This window comes from Dendrobates tinctorius, unplaced genomic scaffold (assembly GCF_039654945.1).
Source record: "Dendrobates tinctorius isolate UK_male_01 unplaced genomic scaffold, ASM3965494v1 ptg000016l, whole genome shotgun sequence".
Taxonomy (NCBI): domain Eukaryota; kingdom Metazoa; phylum Chordata; class Amphibia; order Anura; family Dendrobatidae; genus Dendrobates; species Dendrobates tinctorius.
In genome coordinates, this window is record NW_027361684.1 from 18,599,142 (window position 1) to 18,610,217 (window position 11,076).

The 11,076-nt window shown below is 44.9% G+C and overlaps 1 protein-coding gene across 1 annotated transcript in view; it reads right to left on the reverse strand.

Annotated features, from left to right (window-relative positions):
* The window catches only part of LRRC75A (leucine rich repeat containing 75A), a 478,221-nt gene extending 468,864 nt beyond the window's left edge, over positions 1-9,357 (reverse strand). Inside the window, exon 1 of the mRNA XM_073565538.1 lies at positions 8,097-9,357. Coding sequence (XP_073421639.1) covers positions 8,097-8,369 — 273 coding nt within the window. The 5' untranslated portion in view covers positions 8,370-9,357. The remainder of the gene's footprint in view (positions 1-8,096) is intronic.
* Between the last annotated feature and the right edge of the window lie 1,719 nt (positions 9,358-11,076).

The window sequence follows — 11,076 nt, forward strand, 5'->3', positions numbered from 1 at the left end:
GTGCACGGCAAAGCTTGGAAGGGAAGGAGCGCCATTTGACTTTTTGAATGTAAAATTTACTGGAATAATTAGCGGATACCATGTAGCGTTTGGAGAGCCCGTGATGTGCCAAAACAGTGGAAACCGCCCTCAAGTGACCATTTTGGAAATTATAACCCTTTGGGAATTTATCTACAGATGCAGTGACGATTTTGACTCCATGGGTGTTCTCCAGAAACAAGCAGCAGTGGATGATGCTGAGTGAAAATTGCAAATTGCCGTTGTAGTGACCAGTACATTATGCCCAGCTCATGCTTCTGGAGACATGCACCTATAAATTAGGCGGGCTCTCATCACTACAGAAATGTCAAACATGTGGGAGCTAAATGTGGTTTCGGCACACTGGGGCTCAGAAGGGAGGGGGGCATTTGGATCTGGGAGTGCAGAATTTGCTAAATTTCTTTTGCGGAGCGTGAAGCCATTTCGCTTTTCCAGAGCCTTTGTGCTACCAGTAAGAAGGAAGCCCCCTATATTTCTGTTAATAGATGACGGACCTGAGTGGGGACTTGCTTTTTTTGTGGATTGAGTGGAAGCTTTTATTGGGAACATTTTACATAACGTTTGGGATCACAGTTATCCAGTGCTCTACGCTGAGCACTTACTTTGGGGTTTCCTCTAAATCTCTGAGTGACGTGACAGATGAAACCCCAGATGGATCCATTCACTTAAATGATGCAGCAGATTACTCTAGACTCCGTCTGGCCACTGTTCAGCGATGTCCTTTTCAGAAGTGCACAAAACTGTGGCCTTTTATGCAATCCTAAAAAGACGAACACCGCCGAATCACAGGTCCTATGCCACCCACGGTGCCTCCATCTACCTCATTATAAGTAATCTGCCAAGGGTTCTGTCTGAATCACATATTTCAGAGATTTACACAGAAACCCCAGTGTAAACGCTCAGCGCAGAGCAAAGGATATATGTGCGCGGAACCTTACTGCGATTTTTGAGAGGCAGAATAAAAAAAATCAACAGCTTTTGAAGAATTGGTTTTATTTATTTTTTACGTCATTCCACGTGCGGTATAAGTGATTAGGCGACTTTATTCTTTGGGTCAGTACGATTGCATCGATACCAAATGTATATCGGGTTTTTATGTTTGACAGGTATCACACACTAAAAGACACTTTTTTTTGCGAAAACTAGTTTTTGCATCACCATATTTTGAGAGCTATAATTTTTTCATACAGGGGGGAAAAAAGTATTTAGTCAGCCACCAATTGCGCAAGTTCTCTCACTTAAAAAGATGAGAGAGACCTGTAAAGAATGAATGAGGCCCATGTATCATGAGATTATGAGTGCAAACCTCCTTCCATCAGCAAGGGCATTGAAGATGAAACATGGATGGATCTTTCAGCATGATAATGATCCAAGCACGCTGCCAGGGCAACGAAGGAGTGGCTTCATAAGAAGCATATGAAGGTCCAGGAATGGCCTAGCCAGTCTCCAGATCTCAACCCCATAGAAAACCTTTGGAGGGATTTGAAAGTCCGTGTTGCCCAGCGACAGGCCCAAAACATCACTGCTCTAGAGGAGATCTGCATGGAGGAATGGGCCAACATACCACCAACAGTGTGTGCCAACCTTGTGAAGACTTACAGAAAACGTTTGACCTCTGTCATTGCCAACAAAGGATATATAACAAAATATTGAGATGAACTTTTGTTAATGACCAAATACTTATTTTTCACCATAATTTGAAAAATAAATCTTGTCAAATCAGACAAGGTGATTTTCTGGATTTGTTTTCTCATTTTGACTCTCATAGTTGTGTTCTACCTATGATGTTAATTACAGGCCTCTCTCATCTTTTTAAGTGGGAGAACTTGCACAATTGGTGGCTGACGAAATACTTTTTAACACTGTATTTTGGCCAACAGAGTCATGTTATGGCTTGTTTTTTGCAGGACGAGCTGGCGTTTTTATTGGTACCGTTTTCGGGCACATGGTAAGATTGGTAAAACGGCTTTATTCTTCGGTATCAGCATATGTTCGCCAACAGCACTTCAATAGGGAGATGCACGTTCTGATCCAATGACCCAATTGGAGCACATACCATCAAATAGAAAAAAGAAACAGCATCTCTTCCAGGTGATTAGAAGTTTTCAAAAACTTCATTCTGCCAAAATGCAACGTTTGGACCTTTGCAGGTCTTTGTCAAGCATACAAGATCCATAAAATGGCGGTCTTATATAGTGAGGTGGTTCACACAAGCCACTCCCACAGCTTTATTCTTCGGGTCAGTACGATTACAGCGATACCTCATTTATATCTTTTTTATGTTTTAGCGCTTTTACACAATAAAAACTATTTTATAGAAAAAATAATTATTTTTACATCACTATTCTAAGGCTATGTGCACACGCTGCGGTTTTGGACCTGCGTAAACGCAGCAGTTCCGCAGACCAAGTACAGTACAATGAAACCCCATGGGTTTTCAAAAACGCTGTGCTCACGGTGCGTTTTTTTCCGCGCGGTTTACAAACCGCAGCAGTTTCACACCTTTAACATAGTAGAGGTGTGAAACCGCAGGGCAAAACCGCAGACCAAACCGCAGGTCACTTTACCTGCGGTTTTACCTGCGGTTCCGCGCGGAAAAACCCGCAGGTGATTCTGCACCATGTGCACATAGCCTGAGAGCTATAACTTTTTTATTTTTCTGCTGATGGAGCCATATGGCAGCTTGATTTTTGCAGGACAAGATGATGTTTTCAGCGGTACCAATGGGCTGTGGAGTCGGAGTCGGAGTCGTGGAGTCGGAGCTCATTTTGGTGGAGTCGGAGTCGGAGTTGGAGTCGGTATAAAATGGACCGACTCCGACTCCTAAAATATATAATAAATTGGGTACAGTAGTTCAATGCAGGATGTGCTGAATATTTTTTCATAGGAGTTTGGGAAAGTTATGAAATGTCCTATAAATGGCTGTTATATTCCTGATCTAAGGCTACATTCACACACAGCGTTTTTCCTGTGTTTTTTGAGGATACGTTTTTCAGCTGCAAAAGTTGATCATCTTTTTAAAAAACTGCATCACCTGAAAGGTTTTTGAGCTCATAGATGTTTTCAATAGCAAAAACAGATTAGAAATCTGCTCTATCTATCCATTTATCCATATCTGTCTATCCATATCGTATCTGTACCAAAAAGAATGAAAACCGGGTAGTACACCAATATATATTCTGTTCTATCTAAATATCTTGATTATTGGATCATAAAAATGATTAAATGTCTGAGGTTCACATTGTACTACAATAAATTTTTCACTTAAATATAAGCAATATCTGTGGGAGTCGGAGTCGGAGTCGTGGAGTCGGAGTCGGAGTCGGTGTAAGGGAAATTGAGGAGTCGGAGTCGCAGGTTTGGCTTACCGACTCCACAGCCCTGGGTACCATATTTATTTATATCCGTCTTTTTGATCGCATTTAATTGCACTTTTTGTTCGGCGGTATGATGATAAAACGTTTTTTGCCTCTTTTTTTAAAGGGAACCTGTCACCCCCCCAGGGCGTTTTTCAGTTAAAGAGCCAACCTTCAGCAGCACTAAGGCTGCATTCTGTGAAGGTGGCTCTTCTTTTTCTGACCCCTAGTAACGCTGAAGTATCGACTTTTATAACTAGCTCCTCATACCTGTAATATGTCCCATAGGTATGTTGTGTCTCCCTGTATCAGCCGCCTACCATCCGTCCATCATGCCTGTCTGGTGTCTCGGCGCCACCCACCATCTGTCCATCATGATGCCCCTGTGCGTCGCTGCATCCTCCTGTTTTGAATGCAGGCGCCTGCGCTGTGACAAGAGTTCTCGGGCATGTGCAGTGCGCGCTGCCCGAGAACCGACATCAGGCTATTGCAACTGCGTGTTGCGGAGGCCCCAGCCCTGCAGTGTGAATACATCGTAACACACTGGGGGGCGGGATCTGGGGCCTCCACAAGACGCAGGCGCAATAGCCTGATGTCAGTTCTTGGGCAACGCGCACTGCGCATGCCCGAGAACTCTTGTCACAGCACAGGCGCCGGCATTCAAATCAGGAGAAGGCAGCGACGCACAGGGGCATCATGATGGACATATGGTGGGCGGCGCCGAGACCCCGGACAGGCATGATGGACGGATGGTAGGCGGCTGATACAGGGAGACACACGATACCTATGGGACACAATACAGGTATGAGTTGCTATTTATAAAAGTCGATATTTCAGCGTTACTAGGAGTCAGAAAAAGAAGAGCCACCTTCACAGAATGCAGCCTTAGTGCTGCTGAAGGTGGCTCTTTAACTGAAAAACGCCCTGGGGGGGTGAAAGGTTCCCTTTAACGGTGTTTACTGAAGGGGTTAACTAGTGGGACAGTTTTATAGCGCAGGTCGTTACTGACGCAGCGATACCAAATATGTGTACTTTTATTGCTTTTTTTTATTTACATAAGTAAATATATTCATTGGAAAAATATTTTTTTGGTCTTTATTTGGGAATTTTTTTAAAATATTTTTGCACATTTTTTTTATAAACTTTTTTACATTATATAGTGATGTCCCATACTGGACAATGTCAGATCACTGATCTGACACCTTTCACTGCTTAGTATCAGATCAGCGATCTGACAGGCAGTGAAGGAGGTATGCCGGCGCCTGCTCTCAGCAGACGCTCACAAGCCACCTCCCTGCATCGCTTTGTCCTGAGGGAAGTGCGCAGGGAACTGATTCCTTGCGCGATGCTTCTCTATGCCGCTGTCACTACTGACAGCGGCATCAGAGGGGTTAATGCCCGCGATCAGTGCCAGCAAAGATCGTGGGCATTACTGCGGGGTGTCAGCTGTTACATATAGCAGACACCCGCACCGGATCGCCGCGGCGTTCAGCCTGAGGCTGCGCGAACGGTGCACAGTACTAGTACTGCTGTTTGCGGGAACGCACCTCCTGCAGATCAGTACTAGTATGGCGCAAGCCAGTACATCTCATTACAGGAGAATGACAGACAAGGAATAGGAAGGGGTGTAAAAACCCCCCCACTAAGAACAATAAAATAAATATTGCTAATAATTTATAATGTATTTTATGTGTTTGTCTATAAAGCATCACCAGCTTTTATACCTAACAGAGTTCTGTCCCTATTGAAAGGATAATTCCCAATTACGGTATGTAAATGAAGGTTCCACAGACAACGATTGTTTACTATCATCCTACTAATGAGATATGAGGCGTCATGTAATCCTATAGGTTCACATCGGAATATGGGATTTAATGTAACAATGACAACAATAGGTCAAAATATCCCAGCAATGTTACAATTTTATTTGATAATCACCAATTGCATTGCCGTCTCCCCCTTAGGTTTGCATTAAAATAACAAGGTATTTGTGCAATTGTAATGTTATGTGATATGACAAGGCAACTTTGGTTCTTAAAAGAGGCTCAATTCATAAATTAGATGTGAAATTGAATATAATGCGATGCACATAATTTTGTGCCCTTTAATACCACAGGAAAAAGGACTTTCTCACATTACTTACATTGCACTTAATGGGAATCTGTTAGCAGGTTTCTGCTATCTCATCTGAGAGCAGCATAATGTAGGCAAAGACACCCTGAATCCAACGATGTATCACTTAGTTTACTGGGTGCAGCTGTTCAGACACCTTAAGAGTTTTTAGATTTAGCAATGAAGCAGAGCTGAGGAAGCTAACCCCGCCCACACATTGCCGGTATATACAATGTCCATAGACAGTGAGCTGCGTATTACAGGAAGGGGTGTTGCCGGACCAGGGCTCACACACAGGACCAGCTTCTCCCATGAATGAAAAGCTCCTGGTGCTAAAACAATTATTGTAAGCACTCAAAACCTCTGAGCTTGATAAGAGAGGCATGGCTTAAATCTTCTCTTTTTAAAAGGCATAAACAGTTTTACTTTTGATTCCTTCCTCCCATGTCACCACCATCTTGGCGGTTTGTTTATACGCAGTGTGACTCTGAGGCCTCATTCAGATATCCACAATATTTCTCCTTTCCAAAAAAAAAAGACAGACCGAATTTCTGCAGTGTTTTGGATCAGATTTGAATCATGGTGTGTCTGGTTTTACTATGTATGGCCTCTCCATGTTTTTTGAAAAATTTGTTTCCGTCCGCATTTCGACTAGGCTTTATTCACACGTCAGTATTTTTGATCAGTATTTTAATACCAAACCACAAAAAGGATGTTAATCTTTCAACTATAGTTTTTCTCTGTAAGTTCCACTCCTGGTTTTGGCATACAAACACTGATACAAAATACTGACGTGTGGATAAGCCCTTAAACAGTAAAAAATGGTCAGCACGTGAATGACACACACATGGTATCCATATGCTAGATCGCATTTTTTCACGGACCTATTGCCTTGTATTCAACAATTTGACTTGTAAGGCCACAGTCTCACGTTCAGTATTTGATCAGTATTTTACATCAGTATTTGAAAGCCAAAATCAGGAGTGGAACCCGTTCTGGCACCCGCTCCCTGGTTCCGTCAGGGTTTACGTCCGAACCCCCTGCAGAACGGGATTCGGACTTATGAGCAGCCAGAGCCATAGACTATAACGGTGTCACCAGAGCCAATGTGTGCTCTACTGGGCATCATTTTCGGTTGTGTGCACCTACAGTAGGCGGACACCCAGACGTAATAAACTGCGTTTTGAGGTGGGTTCAGACATAAGCCCCGCCTGGGCCACGGAATTGGTGCCAGAACGCAGCGTGAAAGCTCCTTAATAGAAACCCGTCACCACTTCTGAATTTATCACCCACTCCTGGTTTCAGCTTATATGTACTGAGGTAAAATAGTCACCAAATACTGAATGTGTGAATGTGGCCAAACTCAGATCAAAAATATGGACCTGTCTCCATTTTTAATTTTTTTTACATTCAGGCTGCAAAAAAATTTCAGACATGTGACCAGGGCCGGACTGACCATCTGGCAGTTCTGACAAATGCCAGAAGAGCCTGACTGGTGGTGGGCCGCCTTGTCTACTACATTGATAACAGAATCAGTGTTCTCAAGACCCCCCATACTGTTGAGCGTTGTGACGGAGCGTAAAGACACTGACTCCGTCACTTACTCCAGCAGGCTACGGGTGTCATTAGAAATATTAGTCTTGTAGTAAATCTTGCTTTCCTCCACACAGGGTAAGATTAGTAATATATCCCATCTGGTGCTTGGGGACGACGACAACATGGGCCTGTGTGTTTTCAAATGCCGGGCCCAGCCCGTACCTGGCTGTGACCAGCCCGACAGATTGTAATAGGTACACTTTCTCTCCGTATAAGTAAGCATAGAACATAGATGTGAAAAATGGATGTCTGAATGAGCCTTAAAGAGGATAAACACTGATTGTGTCAGAACTTGGTGGAAGCATTGTTTTTGTTTTTTTGTACATTACCTTTCCACCGTTCGTGCTCAGTGATTTCTTATTAATGATTTGCTGTCCCAGTGATACTACCTTCAGTAGCACCCATGGTGATGGATTTGGCATGGTCCTAGGGCGCAGCACTTTGTTTCTTTCCCTTTTGCCCTAACCCTTCTTTCTCCCTTGTTTATTGTATGGATATTACTCCGTTCTTGTTTCATTTCCATAATTTTTGTCATCATTGTTTCCTATTTGTCACTCACTAGATTGACTATAATTATAACCCCTTCAACAAAAAATGTTAAAACTTCCCCAACTATGAAGAATATTGTTGAAGAAAAAATTTCTGTTTCATTTGGATCTTAGGATATCGTGAAGTACTACTTATCTAAACTATTCTAACTTATTACAACTGTCATACAGCAAAATCATACTCAGTAGAGCTTCACATACATCAACATCGCTGTCCCCATCGGGGCTCACAATCTACATTCCCTATCAGTATGTCTTTGGAGCGTTGGAGGAAACCGGAGTAAATCCGCACAAACATGGGGAGATCATACAAACTCCTTGCAGATGTTGCTAAACTACTTTAATCCTGCCCGAACCCTAAGTCCCATGCGCAGTATGTGCCAACACCAAGTACATACAATATTCCAGCTACTCGGATCATTATGTCAGGGCTGTCACCACTCACCTGTCTCAGGTGTCTCAGCAGTTCAGTGGCCTCCTCCTGTCTCCCCTGTTTGACCAGCAGCATCATGTCCTGGATCATCTTGATCCTCCTGTGATAAGGGGGTAGATTGGAGGATCCACTCTTTCCAAATTTATCCCCAGACTTCACCCCAAAAGCCCAGAAGTCCCCTCTCTCCCTGGCAGGAGTGCTCCTCCGGGATCCCGGGGGGTGCTGCTGAGGGCTTTCCCCTCCAGCATTGGAAGCCTGGCAGACCTTGGTCTGCTTGGTGCCCATGATGGTAAGAATGATCCCTCAGGAGAGGCATCCGAAATGATCCTGGTGGGGGTCAAATGTCCAGATGAATGACCTCTCCAGAAGAGGCAACTCAGCATGCAACAGGTCAGTGATCCACAGAGCAAGTCACTCCAGCAATGGCAGCATCATCATCACAAGGTGGCACCTAAGAGAAGGAGAAGATCCCACTGACCTCCTCTTAGGAAATGCTGGAGATTCAACATTGCAACATCGTTTCCAGCAGGCACAGCTGGGGTCTCTCTCCCTTCCTCCTCCCCTGGTGCTACTGTTTCTGTTCCCACCTCCCAAGCCCCCTCCAGGCTGCAGAACTTTCTCCCATACATCCAGAGCAGCCAAGAGGAAGAGCTGAGGGACACAAGGAGGCGGCGGCCACCTGCAGCAGATGTGCCCCCCACCCAAGTCCAAGTGCCGGCTCCACTCCAAACTGTTGCACGTCCTCCTGAAGCCCCAGGATCAGCAGAAGGCTTCCTAATGACAGGGGGAGGGGGAGAGCAGACACATCATTTGACACGCAAAAGTCTCAGCCTCTCAGCGCAGACTGCCTGGCACTGGGAGTCAATCCGATTAAAGTCTCAGGGGCCGGGGTGGCTGCTGCAAGTCGCAGACCCCAGACAGGGTGGAGGCTTTGCTCTAGCTGCAGCCCAGGAGCTGGCAGGTAGGACTTGGGTGTCTCTGGAGCCTCTTCTGGAGCCATACAGCCGGGCAGAGAGGGGCTGCTGTCAGGGAGAAGGCGTTTCCTGAGAGGGGAGCTGACCACTCTCCTGCTAGCAGAGGTCTGCTGGGCAGGTGCCAGGAAAAGCCCCTGTAGATCCATCACTGCTGATCCAGATGAGGTCAGGGAGCCCCTGGTGCGGAGGTCGAAGTTGTCTCTTCTTAAAGGGACCCACAAGTGCAAAGCCAATGAGAGGAGGAGGAGAGCTGCTGCCAGTCAGGGAGGACCTGGGCTCCAGACATTTCTGGCTCAGTCATCGCTCAAGAAGAAACGGGGATCATTTATTTCTATAGTGGCAACATATTCCTCAGAACTGCACAAATTCAGCGTTGCCAATTTGACTTTTTTTTTATCAAAGAATCACGGACCGATGATATTTTTTGCAGACGCATTGGAAAACCGTAATAAATAATTGCGATTGTAAGTAATATAGGTCTACGCCCGTAATTCTGAGCTGCAGTCGCTGGAAACTGATAAGTAATGATAAATAGTATAAGTTTATCGTTTCTTCAGCCTCAAAAAAAAAAAAAAAATTACGGATAGGGCAAAAAATGTTTACGGACGGTCTCGGAATTTCTGGATGGTTGGCAACTTTGTACAATAAAGACATTATAGATTAAAGGGGGTGTCTGGGACTTTAGAACAAAAAAAGCAAAAAATGTATCTAAGCACTAAAGCCCCCGCCACACACAGCGAGATCACTAGCGAGATCGCTGCGTGTGACACATATCAGTGACCGGCCCCCTGCTGGGTATCGCTGATCGTGCTCTAATGTCCAGGACATTTTTTTGATCGTTGGTCTCCAGCTGGCCAGAACGCATCGCTGCGTGTGGCAGCAAGAGACCATCGATCAGCGAGCTCTCAGCGCTGTAAGCAGACGCTGGGAGCTGGTATCCAAGGGTAAACTGCGGGTAACTAAGAGCGCGTGTCGCTTAGTTACCCACTGTGTACCCTAGATACCAGCTCCCAGCGCGAGCATGCTGGTATCCAAAGTACACAGTGGGTAACTAAGCGACGCGCGCACTTGTTACCCGCATCGTCGCTGGTCCTGATCGCTGGTGAGATCTGCCTGTTTGACAGCTCACCAGCGATCATGTAGCGAGGCACCAGCGATCCTGACCAGGTCACATCGTTGTCGGGATCGCTGGTGCGTCGCTATGTGTGACGGGGGCTTTACAGGTGGGTAATTGAAACTTACCTGCCTGTTGTGTACACAGCGGCACACACCGCTCCTGCCAGGAATTCAGAAGCCTCTGCTGACGTCACGTCTGCAAAGTAGAGGCTTCTTTTCCGCTTCTCTCTGTAGACGGGGCGTGACTTCTAACATCATTCTGACTGACAGCCAGACTGGCTAACTGGCGGAGGCGGCTGTCAGAATGACGTCAGAAGTCCCGCCCCGCCGCGTCAGCAGAGGCAGCTAAATCCCAGGAGCGGTCTGTGACTGCTCCGTTCCGGGGAAGAACGGCGCCGTGCACAACAAGCAGGTAAGCTGCTATTACCCGTTAGTGATTTGGCACATTTTCTGTTTTTTATAAAGTCCTGGATATACTCTTTAACACATAATTCAGCAGTTACCAAGATGAGTGAGGGCTGCGTTCGAAAGCTACAATCTATGAGGGTTAACTGCATTAACCACATCCAAACCCCTCCATTTTCCCCCATTTATGATCAGATATATTTTTTGGGGGGAGGAGGTATTCTACACACACTATGAAGAGCTTCTAAAGTATTTTCTTGTTCGGTTATTCAAATAATTTTTGCCTTGTTTCTTTATTTCAATTTTACAAACATTTTTTTTTCTTTTTTAAAAATATAGGGTGGAAATGTAAAGAAATAAAAACAGAAATATGTCAGTTTTTTACTTCTTTTTAATACTTTTCAAGATAGTAACGTGTCACTAAAATGTTTTAAATTACAATTACTATTCTTTTTATATATACAGGTGCTTCTCACAAAATTAGAATATCATCAAAA